The sequence below is a fragment of the Macaca thibetana genome, chromosome X, assembly GCF_024542745.1.
Source record: "Macaca thibetana thibetana isolate TM-01 chromosome X, ASM2454274v1, whole genome shotgun sequence".
In the NCBI taxonomy this organism is placed as follows: domain Eukaryota; kingdom Metazoa; phylum Chordata; class Mammalia; order Primates; family Cercopithecidae; genus Macaca; species Macaca thibetana.
The window spans coordinates 110,491,159-110,505,479 of NC_065598.1; the positions used below are offsets into that span (position 1 = coordinate 110,491,159).

General features: G+C 33.1%; 1 protein-coding gene across 2 annotated transcripts in view; it reads right to left on the reverse strand.

Moving 5' to 3' along the window:
- Positions 1 to 6,744: 6,744 nt before the first annotated feature.
- The window catches only part of LRCH2 (leucine rich repeats and calponin homology domain containing 2), a 129,530-nt gene continuing 121,953 nt past the window's right edge, over positions 6,745 to 14,321 (reverse strand). For both annotated transcript variants that reach the window (XM_050775178.1, XM_050775177.1), the window contains one exon: positions 6,745 to 9,450. In XM_050775178.1, coding sequence (XP_050631135.1) covers positions 9,331 to 9,450 — 120 coding nt within the window. In that variant the 3' untranslated portion in view covers positions 6,745 to 9,330. The remainder of the gene's footprint in view (positions 9,451 to 14,321) is intronic.

The window sequence follows — 14,321 nt, forward strand, 5'->3', positions numbered from 1 at the left end:
GTATATACCCAAAGGAATATAAATCATTCTATTATAAAGACACATGCATGCATATGTTCATTGTAGCACTATTCACAATAGCAAAGACATGGAATCAACCCAAATTCCTATCAATGATAGACTGGATAAAGAAAATGTGGTACATGTACACCATGGAATACCTTGCAGCCATAAAACAGAACGATATCATGTCCTTTGCAGGGACATGGATGGAACTGGAAGCCAATATCCTCAGCAAACAAACACAGGAACAGAAAACCAAACACCACATGTTCTTGCTTGTAAGTGGAAGCTGAACAATGAGAACAAATGGACACAGGGAGAGGAATAACATATACTGGGGCCTCTCTGGAGGTACAGAGTGGGGAGGGAGAACATCAGGATAAACAGCTACTGCATGTGGGGCCTAATATCTAGGTGATGGGTTGATAGGTGCAGCAAACAACCATGGCACACATTTACCTATGTAACAAACCTGAACGTCCTGTACATGTACCCCAGAACTTAAAATTAAATTAAATTAAATTTTAAAAAATGATGGAACCCTCATGAATGGCATTTGTGCCCTTAGGAGGCCTAAGGGAGCTTGATTGCCCCTTCTGCCATGTGAGGACACAATGAGAAAGCACCATCTATTAACCAAAAAGTGGGCCCTTACCAGACACCAAGTCTGCCTGTGCCTTGATCTTGGATTTCTCTACCTCCAAAACTGTGAAAAATAAAATTCTGTTATTTATAAGCTACAAAAGTTATATGGTATTCTGCTATAGCACCTTAACAGACACAGTTTTTCCAGGGTTTGGGGCTGGGGGAAATGGGTCAAAGGATATAAAGTTTTAGCTATGCAGCATGAATAAGTTCTAGATATCTAATGAACAGCATGGTGACTATAGTTAGTAATATTATATTGTATACTTTAAATTTGCCAAGAGGGTAGATCGTAAATGTTTCACCACCAAAAAAGAAAGGTAATACTTTGAGGTGAAGGACATGTTCATTAGCTTGATAAGAGTTATCATTTCATGATGTACACATACATCAAACATCAGGTTATATAGCTTAAATATATACAATTTTTGTCAATTATACTTCAATAAAGCTAGAGAAAAAATGAAATGGGAAAAAATAAACATGTAAAATTATTTTTCAAAAAAACAACTGTTAGAACCAACTAGCGGCAATAAATATTCAATTGCAATGTTTACTACTGAGAAGTAAACTTTAAAAATTGCTTGTAAAACATAAGAATTAAGAATAATAAATTTCTTCTTTTCTTTTTTGGGACAGGTCTCACTCTGTAATCACAGCTCACTACAGCCTCAATCTCCCTGGGATAAGATATCTTCCCACCTCAGCCTTCCAAGTAGCTGAGACCACAGATGGGCACCACCACACCAGGCTAATTTTTGTCTTTTTTGTGAAGAAGGGGTTTCACCACGTTGCCCAGGCTGGCCTTGAAGTCCTGGGCTCAAGTGATCTGCCTGCCTCAGCCTCCCCAAGTGCTGGGATTACAGGTATGAGCCACCGTGCCTGGCCAATGATAAATTTCAATAACAAAATTTAATATTATAAATGTTCATCTATTTTAATGCAACAGTCAGAAACCAGCAACTGAATTCCTTTATAAAGCTCTCAAAAAAAAAGACCATTTTCTATTCATCGCCATACCCACAAGGCCTGCAGTACCAATACCTGGTATGTAGTAAGAGCTGAAAACAGTGTTTCAAATTAACTAATTCAGAATTATTTTTTCACAGTATAATAATGTTACATATTGCAAACAAATGGTCATACATAAAAGCTTCAAAGATTTGTAAAAAACAAAAATCATACATACAAAGTTAAGTTTTAGTAGAGTAGGTAAATGATCCAGGGATGGTTACAAAAAAGTTCAGTCCTTAAATAATTGTTCAAATCATATTTCTGGGCCTTAGTTTCCTAGCCTGAAGAATGAAAATATGGCAATACCCAAATTCTGTAATTCTTTTATGGTTTTAATTTTTTACGATTATACTAGAAGTATCATAAGCTCTTCTTTATCTTTCACAATGAAAAACTGTGGTACAAAATACCTAAAAATTATGCCCATATGTTAAAACGTATATTTGTAAATATATTTTATTCACTACTAACCATGATTATATCCAAGTATGTGGGATTTTAAAATTTAAGCTACAGCATAATATTCATTTCTACTCAGTTGGTAATCTTAGATGTTAAAGATAATAAATGACAGACATACATAAAGATATGTTTTATTATTTATAACTCAATTATAGAAAAAGGTTCTAGTTCAATGTTGCACATGTCTGTGCTCTTCCCTTTCATATTTAATTATTAATATTTCCATTTATTGTCAAAGTACATGAGTCATATCTTGCCATGAAAGGCATTTGACTGCCTTTGGCATTTCAGGCTAACTTCAATCTTGATTTGTTTTCTAACTAGCAATGTATCCACAACTTTTGTAAGGCTATTAAAATGAGTAAAATGATTCCAAATGTTTTAAATGAAGGAAATAGCGTTTCTCATTTGTTTTGTGAAGGGGAGAAATTTATCTTTATCTCAAAATTAAGCTCTGATCACAAAACATAACTATTATGTTAAATATATATTAGTTTATTTGTATATGGTCTATATTTAACATGCTATCCTGAAAAAATGATTATGTGTTCAACTTAAAAGCAAGGATAGCAAGAAAATGGACTGATCTCAAGACTATAAAAAAATTCATGTAGTTTTCTAAGTGCTCCACAAAAGAAGGATGACATCTTTTTGCTTTAATATTTGTTAATTTAACTTGTTTAGATATATATGACCATTTTATAATCACACATACCTGTGACTAGTTTAATTTATCTTGAAAATTATACAGCTGTGTGTGTTTAAAATGATTTTTCAGAAATGAAAATTTGAGATAGTACTAATCACAACACAAAGTATACCTTTTTAAACCATAAAGAAAATCCCAAAGCCCTTAATAAAGTAGAACACATTTCAGAATAGAATTTAAAATGCTAGGTAAAGATCTTGAAACATCTCTTAAAATATCAAACTACTATACTAGCGTACAGTAAATTGATATTACTACAGCACTTGAACGACTATAGGGCTTTATTATTCAAGTTGGCTATTGGACCAGCATCACTTGGAAGCTTGTTAGAAACGCAGAATCTCAGACGCCACACATGACCTATTGAATCAATCTGTACTTCGTTAACAAAATCCTTAGGTGATCCATATTGATTCATATGGATTTCCTAAAATCCAAAGTTTAAGAATCACTGCCCTAAGGTATTATTTTAATTACTACTTCATAAATTATACAGGATCACTTTGTGTTTATTTGAATTGGAAATGAATATCTGAAGTTTTCTAACATTCAATTCGCTATTGAAAAATCTATTTCTATTTATCATTTACATATATACATACCCAATACATTTCTCACCTATTTAGGTAGATAATTCATTGATACATATCAATGGACTAGAGTAAAAATAAATTTATTTTTCTCTAACCATAAATGGCAGGGTACTCAAAATAAAGTATCCAAGAAATGAGGAAAATATTATGCAATAACTTAAATTTTAAAATGACCACATTTTAAAGAAACTTCTGTTTTTACTTTGGTAACTCAAATTATTCAGTCACCAACCTTCCATCCTAAACTCTTTATGTAAGAATTCTCATAACTTCTAAACTCTGGCTTTCCAGTGCAAATGCAATAAGATTCTTTTTTGCTAAAACAACTGGAGCCTTACATGAAACACACACACACACACACACACACACACACAACTGTGGAAATTCTAAGCTATTTAAACACTGTAAGCATAAGGATATTTTTCATGTTTTGAAATACAGGATTAGAGAAGTTTATGCCTTAAGAAATAGATGACATTGATATTTTCCAATTTACCAATTCCAGAATATATCTGGGCATTTCCACATGAATCCAATATACAGTAATATATCAGTACCCTGGAGTGCTCTGGATAGTGACATAGGTTCCTGAGAATTCTAGGACCATTCCATGTAGTGTACCAAAACTGTAGATTTACTGAAGGAGGAAACAAGTTTAGTACGATTATCTAAAGATAATTCAAAATTCTGTGATAAACTTAGAATCGTTTTCAAAAAACTTACACCGAATATTTACTTACTTAAGTACTTGTTTAAATCTGAAAGTTTAGGATGAGTAACTATAAAACAGCGAATAATATTATCTTCAATAACATTTACCTGGATGACTTTCTACTTGTAGGGTAAATCACAATTACAAATTAATTTTAATAAAATATGTGGATTTTTAAAATATTAAATTTACCTGAAAAAAGAAAGATTAATTTTTAATCATATAGCTTAAGGGCAATTCCATAATACACCTTTCACTAAAACTACACTAAAATTAATCACAATTGGCTGGGCGTGGTGACTCACACTTGTAATCCCAGCACTTTGGGAGGCCAAAGTGGGCAGATCACCTGAGGTCAGGAGTTTGAGACCAGCCTGGCCAACCCCATCTCTACTAAAAATACAAATACCAGCTGGTGTGGTGGTGTACGCCTGTGGTTCGAGCTACTAGGGAGGCTGAGGCAGAAGAATTGCTTGAACTCAGGAGGTGGAGGTTGCAGTGAGCCAAGATCACTGCACTGCATTCCAGCCTGGGCGACAGCGCAAGACTCTGTCTCAAAAAAAAAAAAAAAAAAAAAAAAAAAAAAAAAAAAAAAAAAAAATCACAGTTTTACCTATTCTACATTTATTTAACATAAAGTTCTCTTATACTGGCTGGGTGCGTTGGCTCACACTTGTAATCCCAGCACTTTCAGAAGCCAAGGCGGGTGCATAACTTGAGACCGGGTGTTCGAGATCAGCCTGGCCAACATGGCAAAACCCCATCTCAACTAAAACTACAAAAATCAGCTGGGTGTGGTGGTGCGTGCCTATAGTCCCAGCTACTCAAGAGGCTGAGGCATGAGAATCGCTTGAGCTGGGGAGGTGGAGGTTGCAGTGAGCTGAAATCACACCACTACACCCCAGCCTCGGTGACAGGGCAAGGCTCTGTCTAAAAAAAACAAAAAACAAAAAACTTCTCTTATATTTATGCTATATAGTTTATCTTACATAAAGGCAATATTATTTGGTGAGGATATCATAAAAAATTATTGTTATTTAAGGAAAATATTACCTACTGAAAATGACATATTGTGAACCCCGAATACTTGAGACAGGTCTCAGTTAATTTAGACAGTTTGTTTTGCCAAGGTTGACAACACAGAACACCCCAAAAGGGATGAGTGATACCTTTGTTCTGAATTTTTTAAAGGGGTTCAAGTTATTAGAAGCCTCCTCTAGATTTTTTTTTTTTTTTTTTGGTACTGCAAATGGCAAAAAATAGGGTGGAAGAAAAGTAAATGAAAGAATGTTTGTTTTTCAAGACAGGAAGCAAATACAGAAACCAAGTGCACGGTTTTTGGTTTTGTTTTTTTCCCCTTTTGCAGCTGCAAGGAATTCTGGACAAATTAGAGAGGCTATCTTACCCATAATTTGGAATTCTCACTCGGATTTGACGAAATCAGGTAGAGATGGTCAAATCTGATGGGGGAAAGACAGGAACAACCAACAGCAAAAAAAAAAACCCAACGATATGATCACTGAGCACTCTAATGGTAAGGAGAAATTAAAACCAGCTGGTTGTTAATTTTAGTCAAATCAAAACCCCAATTCAGTTACTTACCTAGAGATGGGTCTCAGGCTGAACAATGCGCTCTACCATCCTAAAAGCAGGAAAAAACTCAAACCTATCTTCCCTGTTGGGAGCAAGCTCAGACTCCATAAAGGATTACCTGCTTTCCATTGTCCTGGAAGCAGGAAATCTTGCCTTCCTTGTTGGGAGCAAGTAAAACTCCAAAAAAGGGAATCATACAGCAAAACAAACTTTAGATTTCGACCAGATTTTGGGAGATCAGGGATTCTCTGGAGGGGGTGCTCCCAGACCTCAACAAATTGCCTTATGGGTTTGAGCCATACGGTTAGCTCATGTTGGTACCAAGTACCAATAAGAGATTTGTCAAAGGTCAGGGGTACCTCCACTCAGAATCCCTTCATGGTTACCAAATGTGAACCCTGAATATCTGAGACAGGTCTCGGTTAATTTAGAAAGCTTATTTTGCCAAGGTTGAGGATGGTGCCTGCGACACAGCCTCAGGCAGTCCTGAGGACATGTGGCCAAGGTGGTCAGAGCACAGGTTGGTTTTAGACATTTTGGGGAGACACAAGACATCAGTCAACATATGTAAGACAAACATTATTTCAGTCCGGAAAGGCGGGAAAACTGGAAGCGGGGAGGGGGCTTCCAGGTCATGGGTAGATAAGATACAAATGGCTGCATTCTCTTAAGTTTCTGATTAGCCTCTCCATAGGAGGCAATCAGATAGGCATTTATCTCAGTGAGCACAGTGGTGACTTTGAATAGAACTGGAGGTAGGTTTCCCCTAAGCAGTTCCCAGCTTGACCTTTCCCTTTAGCTTAGTGATGTTGGGGCCCCAAGATTTATTTTCCTTTCACAATATAAAGTGAATCTGGACCTTTAAACCACTTACTTTGAATATTCTAAGTCTGGCTATTTTTCTATACTAGGGAACACAGACACCATCTATCAAATGCTGACAGAAAATGGATGATATGATGGTAAGAAAGGAGGTAGAGAGGGAAAAAAGAAATCCCAGACTTAAAATTTTGTCTTTCAACTTTATCCACAGTTTGCATCGGTAATATACATTTAAGTGTTCCATTTATTTTTAAATGCATCAGAAAATCAATTATGATAGATCTGTGACAAATACAAACATTTCTGATTTATTCAAAAAATTCAGTTAAAAAAGTCATTAAACTAGCATTCTGTAAAGATAATTATTAAACAAATGGTAATGCATTTTTACTTATTTCATTTCTAACATACCCAATGTCACTTCTTTCTTGTGCCATACAGTAATAAAATGTAACAGAAATAGCTATCTATTAAATTTTGGGGGCCTAATAAAATATTTTTGATTATTTAACTGTCATAAAATCACAAATCCCACTCAAGTAATGAAAATCATTCTTAATTCAATAACTGATGAAATAGATAATAGCCATAAAAACATTTAGAATAAATTTTACACTTAGAAACTACTAAAAGAAATACATCAGAGCCTTGGTATAACGTTGTAGGGGACTATGCTGTGAAACTGCTTTAGAGGTGGTGTTGCCATTTGGCACAAGAGTAAATGAACTGCCATGATATGGACCTCAGATAAGCCCATCTTAAATTGAATTTTGCTTTGCAGTAAAGAATGCTACATTGAGGTTCTGCTGTATTTTCTTTTTAAAGGAATAATTAACTGACAAGTAAGTGAAATGCAATAAGAAAATGGCCTACAATTTCACTACTACTTCAAAGATATGAAACAGGACAACACTTGTAAAATAATTAACACTAGATTGATTAATCAGAGACTATCATAACACCTATGAAAGCAATATGAATGATTGCTGTGTTTTAAATGGTCACTTAATTTGTAATGCTGTCAAATTTCTACATAAAAAGTCATTAACTAAGGTATTTATTTGCCATTTCTTACATATATTACCCAAGTTTTCACTAGGGAGAATGTGTGAGTTTTTTTTTAATCCAACTAAAAAATTAACAACTAATAAGCTCAAATATTTAATAAATTACTAATACTTTAATTCTTAAGCCATACAGTCATAGAAGCTTTAATTCTTTAAAAGCTCCAATTTGACCCTTGGGGAATGTAATGAACACATCTGATTTCTAAAGCCAAAATTTAATTCTATGGCTTCATGCCAACTGATCAAAAAAAGTACATTTGTTCCTATACCATTTGGCACACTAGTTTTTACCGTTTATATATACCCTTTGAAATACCCAGGCCAACAGTTTTAATAACTTGCATCCATATTAAGAGGTAAGAAGTACAAATGATCACATACTTAAGATATGATGCTTGCTTGGTTACTACAAAAGTAATTATTAAGATTTTTCTATAGGAAACTCAGTTATTCATTACAGTAATGTTTTTGAAAAATTCCTGTAATACCACCAATGTAAATTTACCCATATGTAAGTTAAACAAGGACTTTGTGTAACATAGTATCTCATGAAAATATTTATAGAAGAGTCTGTATTTAATTTAACATCAAAGTAATTGAAGATCACAAGGTTTACAGGATTCACAAATGGCCAGATTTTGAGTAAAAGGCTATTCCTCAACTGCTGCTCTCTGAATATAGCTAAAGGCAGCACTGATATAATGCTGCTCAAAGGCAAGATATAAACCCAAACTTTGGCAGTTTTATCAAAATGTCCTTGATAATTAGTACTCCACTAGTTCTCAAAAACTTTACTGCTTTGTGTAACATTTTCAATACAGAAATAAAATACTCTTCAAATAATACATTTTAAAAGATGATTAAGTTTCACAAAATTAAATATCATAAATTAACCATATTAACATTGGTATTTTTGACAACATGAAATAACCAATTTAAGGGAAACTGCAATGGACTAACTAAAAAATCACAAATGTCACAATGTGAGGCTCATTTAAATCCTCACATATTACTGACCCTACAAAATCTACTAAAATATTTTAAAGTTCCATTGACTCTATTTAAATACATTTAAAAAATTGCAAAAATGCTTAAGACTATATAAGAGTCATCAATTACACAGGCACTTCACATGTAAACAATCTACAGTACAACTGAAAATATTTTGGCACCAACCTATAATACTAAAAGAATTTAATATAAAGCCAGAATTGTTTCTTCTACGCCTTTTTTTCTAGAAAACTAAGACCAAAGATTGAAGAAATTGTGTATAAATTAGAATTAGAAGTGTATTAAATAACTCAAATATAGAATTGCTCTAAATTGCTAAAAAACAATTACCTTTATCCAGATGTTTACTAGTATGCTATGATGTAAAAAAATTAAACCTAACGTGATTATTAAATTGAAACTACATTTTAAATTTAGTATCAGTCTGCTTTCTGAAAAATAATCAAGATTATCAACTGATTTAGTAAAAAGAGAATTTGAGTTTATCAAATACTCTTATTAAATTAATCCAGTTTTCCCCCAAAAGAAGTTTGGGCAATTCAATGTTTAAGTCTGATGTTTCAACATAATTTTTTTAAAATCCTAAGGCGTGACCTAAGGCAAACTATTTCTGATGGAATACTCTTATTCATGAATTTGAAATATTTGAAATCACTGCAAATAAATGAAACTATACACTTAAAATTTTTAAATGTTATATCAAGCCATAGAAAGCTGAGATGCCTTGGTTGTTGGTAATTCAAGGAGCGCCTGAACTGTGACACCAACTTTCACAAGTCCTCGTTCTTCCAAAATATGATGAGGCAAACAAAGTCTTTCCTGGAGAAAAAAAAAACAAAAGGTATTTGAACATTCATTTTTTAGAAGTGTAATAACATTAAGTCAGAATTTGATTTTAAAAACATGATTTCTGTAAAATATAAAGAAAAAATACATAATTCTAAGTCTTCTCTTATAAATATTGCAATCTAAAATGTTTTTAGATTCTTAATTTATAGTAAGAAAAAGATTATAGAAGTTGGCCTTGTTTGAAATGCTGTCATTCTACACTTGTACCTCTTTCTCTACAAAGAAAATGTTTATAAAAGAGTTGGTCACCACTTTTGCATTTCCCATTCACTACTCAGCCACTGCTATCTCACATCTAACCCTAAAGCATATGCCCACTAAAACTATTTTAGTAAAAATCACCAATGTCATCTTAAATGTCAAATGTTGCACATGTCTAGTTGACTGCTCAGTCATATTATGCTTTTGATTAATGCCTTTCTGGAAACCTTACCCCTCCCCTGTCTTCTGTGACACCATTTTTTCTACTTCAACTTTTCTGACAGAAATTGTGCAGTAGCTTTCATTCATTAGCCCTCACTGATCCTCTTCTAACATCCCAAATGTTTCCAAGGGTTCTGTCTTCACTCTCTTCTCTTTTACGCTATATCCTCTCTTTTGGTATTCTCATCTATTTCCAGTTTTAACTACCCCTTCCATACTGATGACTTCCAAGTCTTTATTTCCTTCCAAGATCTCTCTATTGAGCTCCAAATACAAATATCCAACTAAACACAGTCAAATGGACATCTAACAGACATATCAAAATCAATGTGTCCACAACAGAATTACTTTACCAAATTAAATTGTCCTTCTGTGATCCATGTCTTAGTGAGTAATACACTATTCGATTTCCATTGACAAACCTGTGAAATATAAGAGTCTTCCTCTTTCTTCCTTATCCCCATAACCAATTCTCCAAATACTACTGATGGTATCCCACAAAGAGTTCTCAAAATTATTGCCTTATCTCCATCTTCACTGCTATATTTGTTGCCCTCTTAATATTTTGCTTATTTATTCAAATAACCACTGAAGTGTACACTAGAAAAGAAGAAAGGCTTCAAATCAATGACTTCAGCCTCTACTCTAGAAACTAAAAAAAGAAGAGCAAATTGAATCACTGGCAAAAGAAAGGTGCAAATAATGAGAATGAGAGAGGAAAACAATAAAGTAAAAAAACAAAAAACAATAGATAAAAAAAGTAATGAAACCCAAAGTTAGTTCATTTAGAAGATTTTTTAAAAATTCATAAACCTCAAGCTAGGCTAATCACGAAAAAAGAGAGAATACACAAATTACCAATATCATAAATAAGGGAAGTGACACCACAAGATATTCTATAAATACTAAAATGATAATAAGGAGACATTATAAACAACTTCATACTAATAGTTTGACAAGTTAGATGAAATGGATGAATTCTTTGAAAGAATAATTACATGATTCTGTATAAAGAAACTCCTAAGGCACAGAAACACACACACACACACAAAAACTATTAGAACTAATAAATGAGTTCTGCAAGGTTGCAGAATACAAGATCAATAAAAGAAAATCACTTCTATTTCTATAAAGTAGCAATAAAAAATTGACAGTGGAATTAAGGAAATAATGGTATTTATAATAGTACCAAAGAGAATAAAATACTAAACATTTAATTTAACAAATCTAATGAAAGACTCATACATTGAAAACTACAAAACATTGTTGGAATAAAAATTAAAAGATATAAATAAATGGAAAGATGTTTCATGTTAATGGATCACAGGAATAAATACTGTGAAGATGATAATATTCCTCAAATCATTTTACAGATTTGGTATCCCCAGCAAAATCCCAACTGGCTTTTTTGCAGAAATTGACAAGCTAATCAATCCTAAAATTGATATGGAAATGCAAGGGACCCAGTATAGCCAAAACGACCTTGATACAGAACAAAGCTGGAAGACTCACACTTCTTGATTTCAAAATGCATCACAGAACTACAGTAAGCAAGACAGTGTGATACTGGAATAAGGAATTTAGTCATAAAAAACTGAGAGTCCAGAAAAAAAGCCTTACGTTTATGGTCAACTGATTTTTGACAAAGATGCTAAGACAGACAATTCAATGGGGAAAAGAAGAATCTTATCAACAAATGGTGCTGGGAAAATTGGATATCCACATGTAAAAGAATGAATTTGGATCCGTACCTCATACCATGCACAAAACTGATCTCAAAATGGATCACAGACAAAAAGGTAAGCCCTAAAACTATAAAACTTTTAGAAGAAAACACAGATGTAAATCTTTGTGACCTTGAATGAATGGATTGTGACCATCCATTTCATCTAACTTGTCAACCTGTGAAAACACAATGTTTTCTTAGATATGATATCAAAATCATAAGCAGCAAAAGAAAAAACGAGATAAACTATACTTCATCAAATTAGTAACTTTTGTGCTGTAAATGACACCATCAAGAAAGTGAAAAGACAACCTGCAGAATGGGAGAAAATATTTCCAAGTCATATATCTCATAAGCAATTTGTATCCAGAATACATAACTACAACTCAAGAAAAAAAGATAAATAATCCAACTCAGAAATGGACACAGGGTTTGAATAGACGTTACTCTAAAGAATATATACAAATCAATAAGCACAAGCTAAGATGCTCAACATCATTAACTATTAGGAAAATGCAAATCAAAACCTCAATAAGATATCATATCACACACACACTAAAATAGCTAGAACCAAAAAGGTAGACAGTAACCATTGTTGGTGATGATATAAAGAAATTAGAACCCTCACATATTGCTGGTGGAAATGTAAAAATAGTGGAGCCACTTTGCAACATATTTTGGTAGTTTCTTAAAAAATATTATAAACATAGAGTTACCATATAACCTAAAAATTTCACTGCTAGGTATACAACCAAGAGAACTGAAAACAGGTGTTCAAAGAAAAACTTATTCACGGATGTTCAAAGCAACATTATTCATAATAAACAATGAGTGAAAAAAACCCAAATGTCTATCAACTGATGAATGGATAAACAACATGTGGTATGTATTTAGAACAGAACACTATTCAGCCATAAAAAGAAATGAAGTACTGATTTAGGCTACAAATGGATGAACCTTGGAAAAATTATACTAAGTCAAAGAAGCCAGACACTAAAGACCCCATATTGTATGATTTCATTATATGTAATGTCTAGAGTAGGCAAATCCATAGGAGGAACAGGGGAGGGACTACGAATGGGTAAGGGCTTTGTTTCTGGGGTGACAAAAATACTTTAAACAGATTGTTGTAACTGTTGTTGAACTCTGTGATCATACTAAAAACCATTTATACACTTTAAATCAGTGAATGCTATGGCATTTTAATTATATCTCAATAAAAATATTTTCTTAAAAAAGTCAATGTATATGCCCAATCCCAGGCTTAAAAAAAGAGAACTTCAATCCATACTTTTTAACCACATACAAAAACTAACTCAAAATTGATCATAGACATGAACATAAAACTCAAGATTATAAAATTTCTAGAAGTAAACATAGGAAAAAAAATCTTTGTGGCCTTGGATTATATAAAGATTTCCTAGGTTTGACACAAAAAGCACAGCCCATTTTAAAAAATAAATTGTATTTCAATAACTGAAGATCCTGCTCTTTGAAAGACACTCTAAGGACAATGAAAGGATAAGACAAAGATTTGGATGTAATATTTATAAATCTGGTAAAGGACTTTATCCATAATTTGTAAAGAAATCTGAAACTCAAACATAGGAAAATAAACAACCCAATACAAAATAGACCTCAGATTAGAATATGTACTTCAAAAAAGAAGTACACTTCAAAGTACTTCAAAAAGAAGATATACAGATGGCAAATAAGCCCTTGAAAATATGATCAGCATTATTAGTCTTTAGGAAAATGCAAATTAAAACTGCCCTGGCAAGTCAGGACATACATATCACAATGACTAAAATTTTTAAAAGACTGATCATACTGAATGCCAGTGAGGATGTGGAGGAACTGGAACTCTCACATACTGCTGACAGGAATGTAAAACGGTACAACCACTTTGGAAGAGTTTTGTATTTTCTTAAAATGTTAAGCACGCACCTACCATATGTTCCAGTTATTCCACTGCTAGGTATTTACCAAAAATTAAAGAATGCATAAATCCATACAAAGACTTGTATACAAATGTTCACAGCAGCTTTATTTGTAGTAGCCACTAAAACTGGAAACAACCCAAACATCCATCAGCAGGTCAAGGGATCAACAAACTGTGGTATATCCATACAATAAAATACTATCTAGCAATGAAGAGCAATGATGTATTCATACATGCAATGACACTGACGAGTCATAAAATAATTATGCTGACTGAAAGAAGATAGAAAAATATAATACATATTGTATCATTCCATTTATATACAACTCTAGAAAGTGCAAACAATCTACAATGACAGAAAGCAGATTAGTGGTTGCTGGAGAAGGAAGGATTGGAAAGACACATGAGGAAATTTTGGGGGGCAGTAGATATGTTCATCATCTTGACTGTGGTGATGATTTCATGGTGTATGCATATGTCAAAACTGATCAAATTGTATATTTATATGCACTATATTGTATGTTAATAACTCAATAAGGCTGTTAGAAAACATCCTAAAACAAAGAAAATTAATTTAAAAATTATTATATATTACCAATTCTGAGGTCAGAGGAAAAACACTCAAGCTAAAAATAAAACCCTTAAAACAGAAATGACATAACATTAGTGAGGTAGTGAATGCTTGCAATCCCAGTTATTCGTGAAATAGAAGTCTAGAGCTCAGGAGTTCCAGTCCAGCCTGGGCAACAC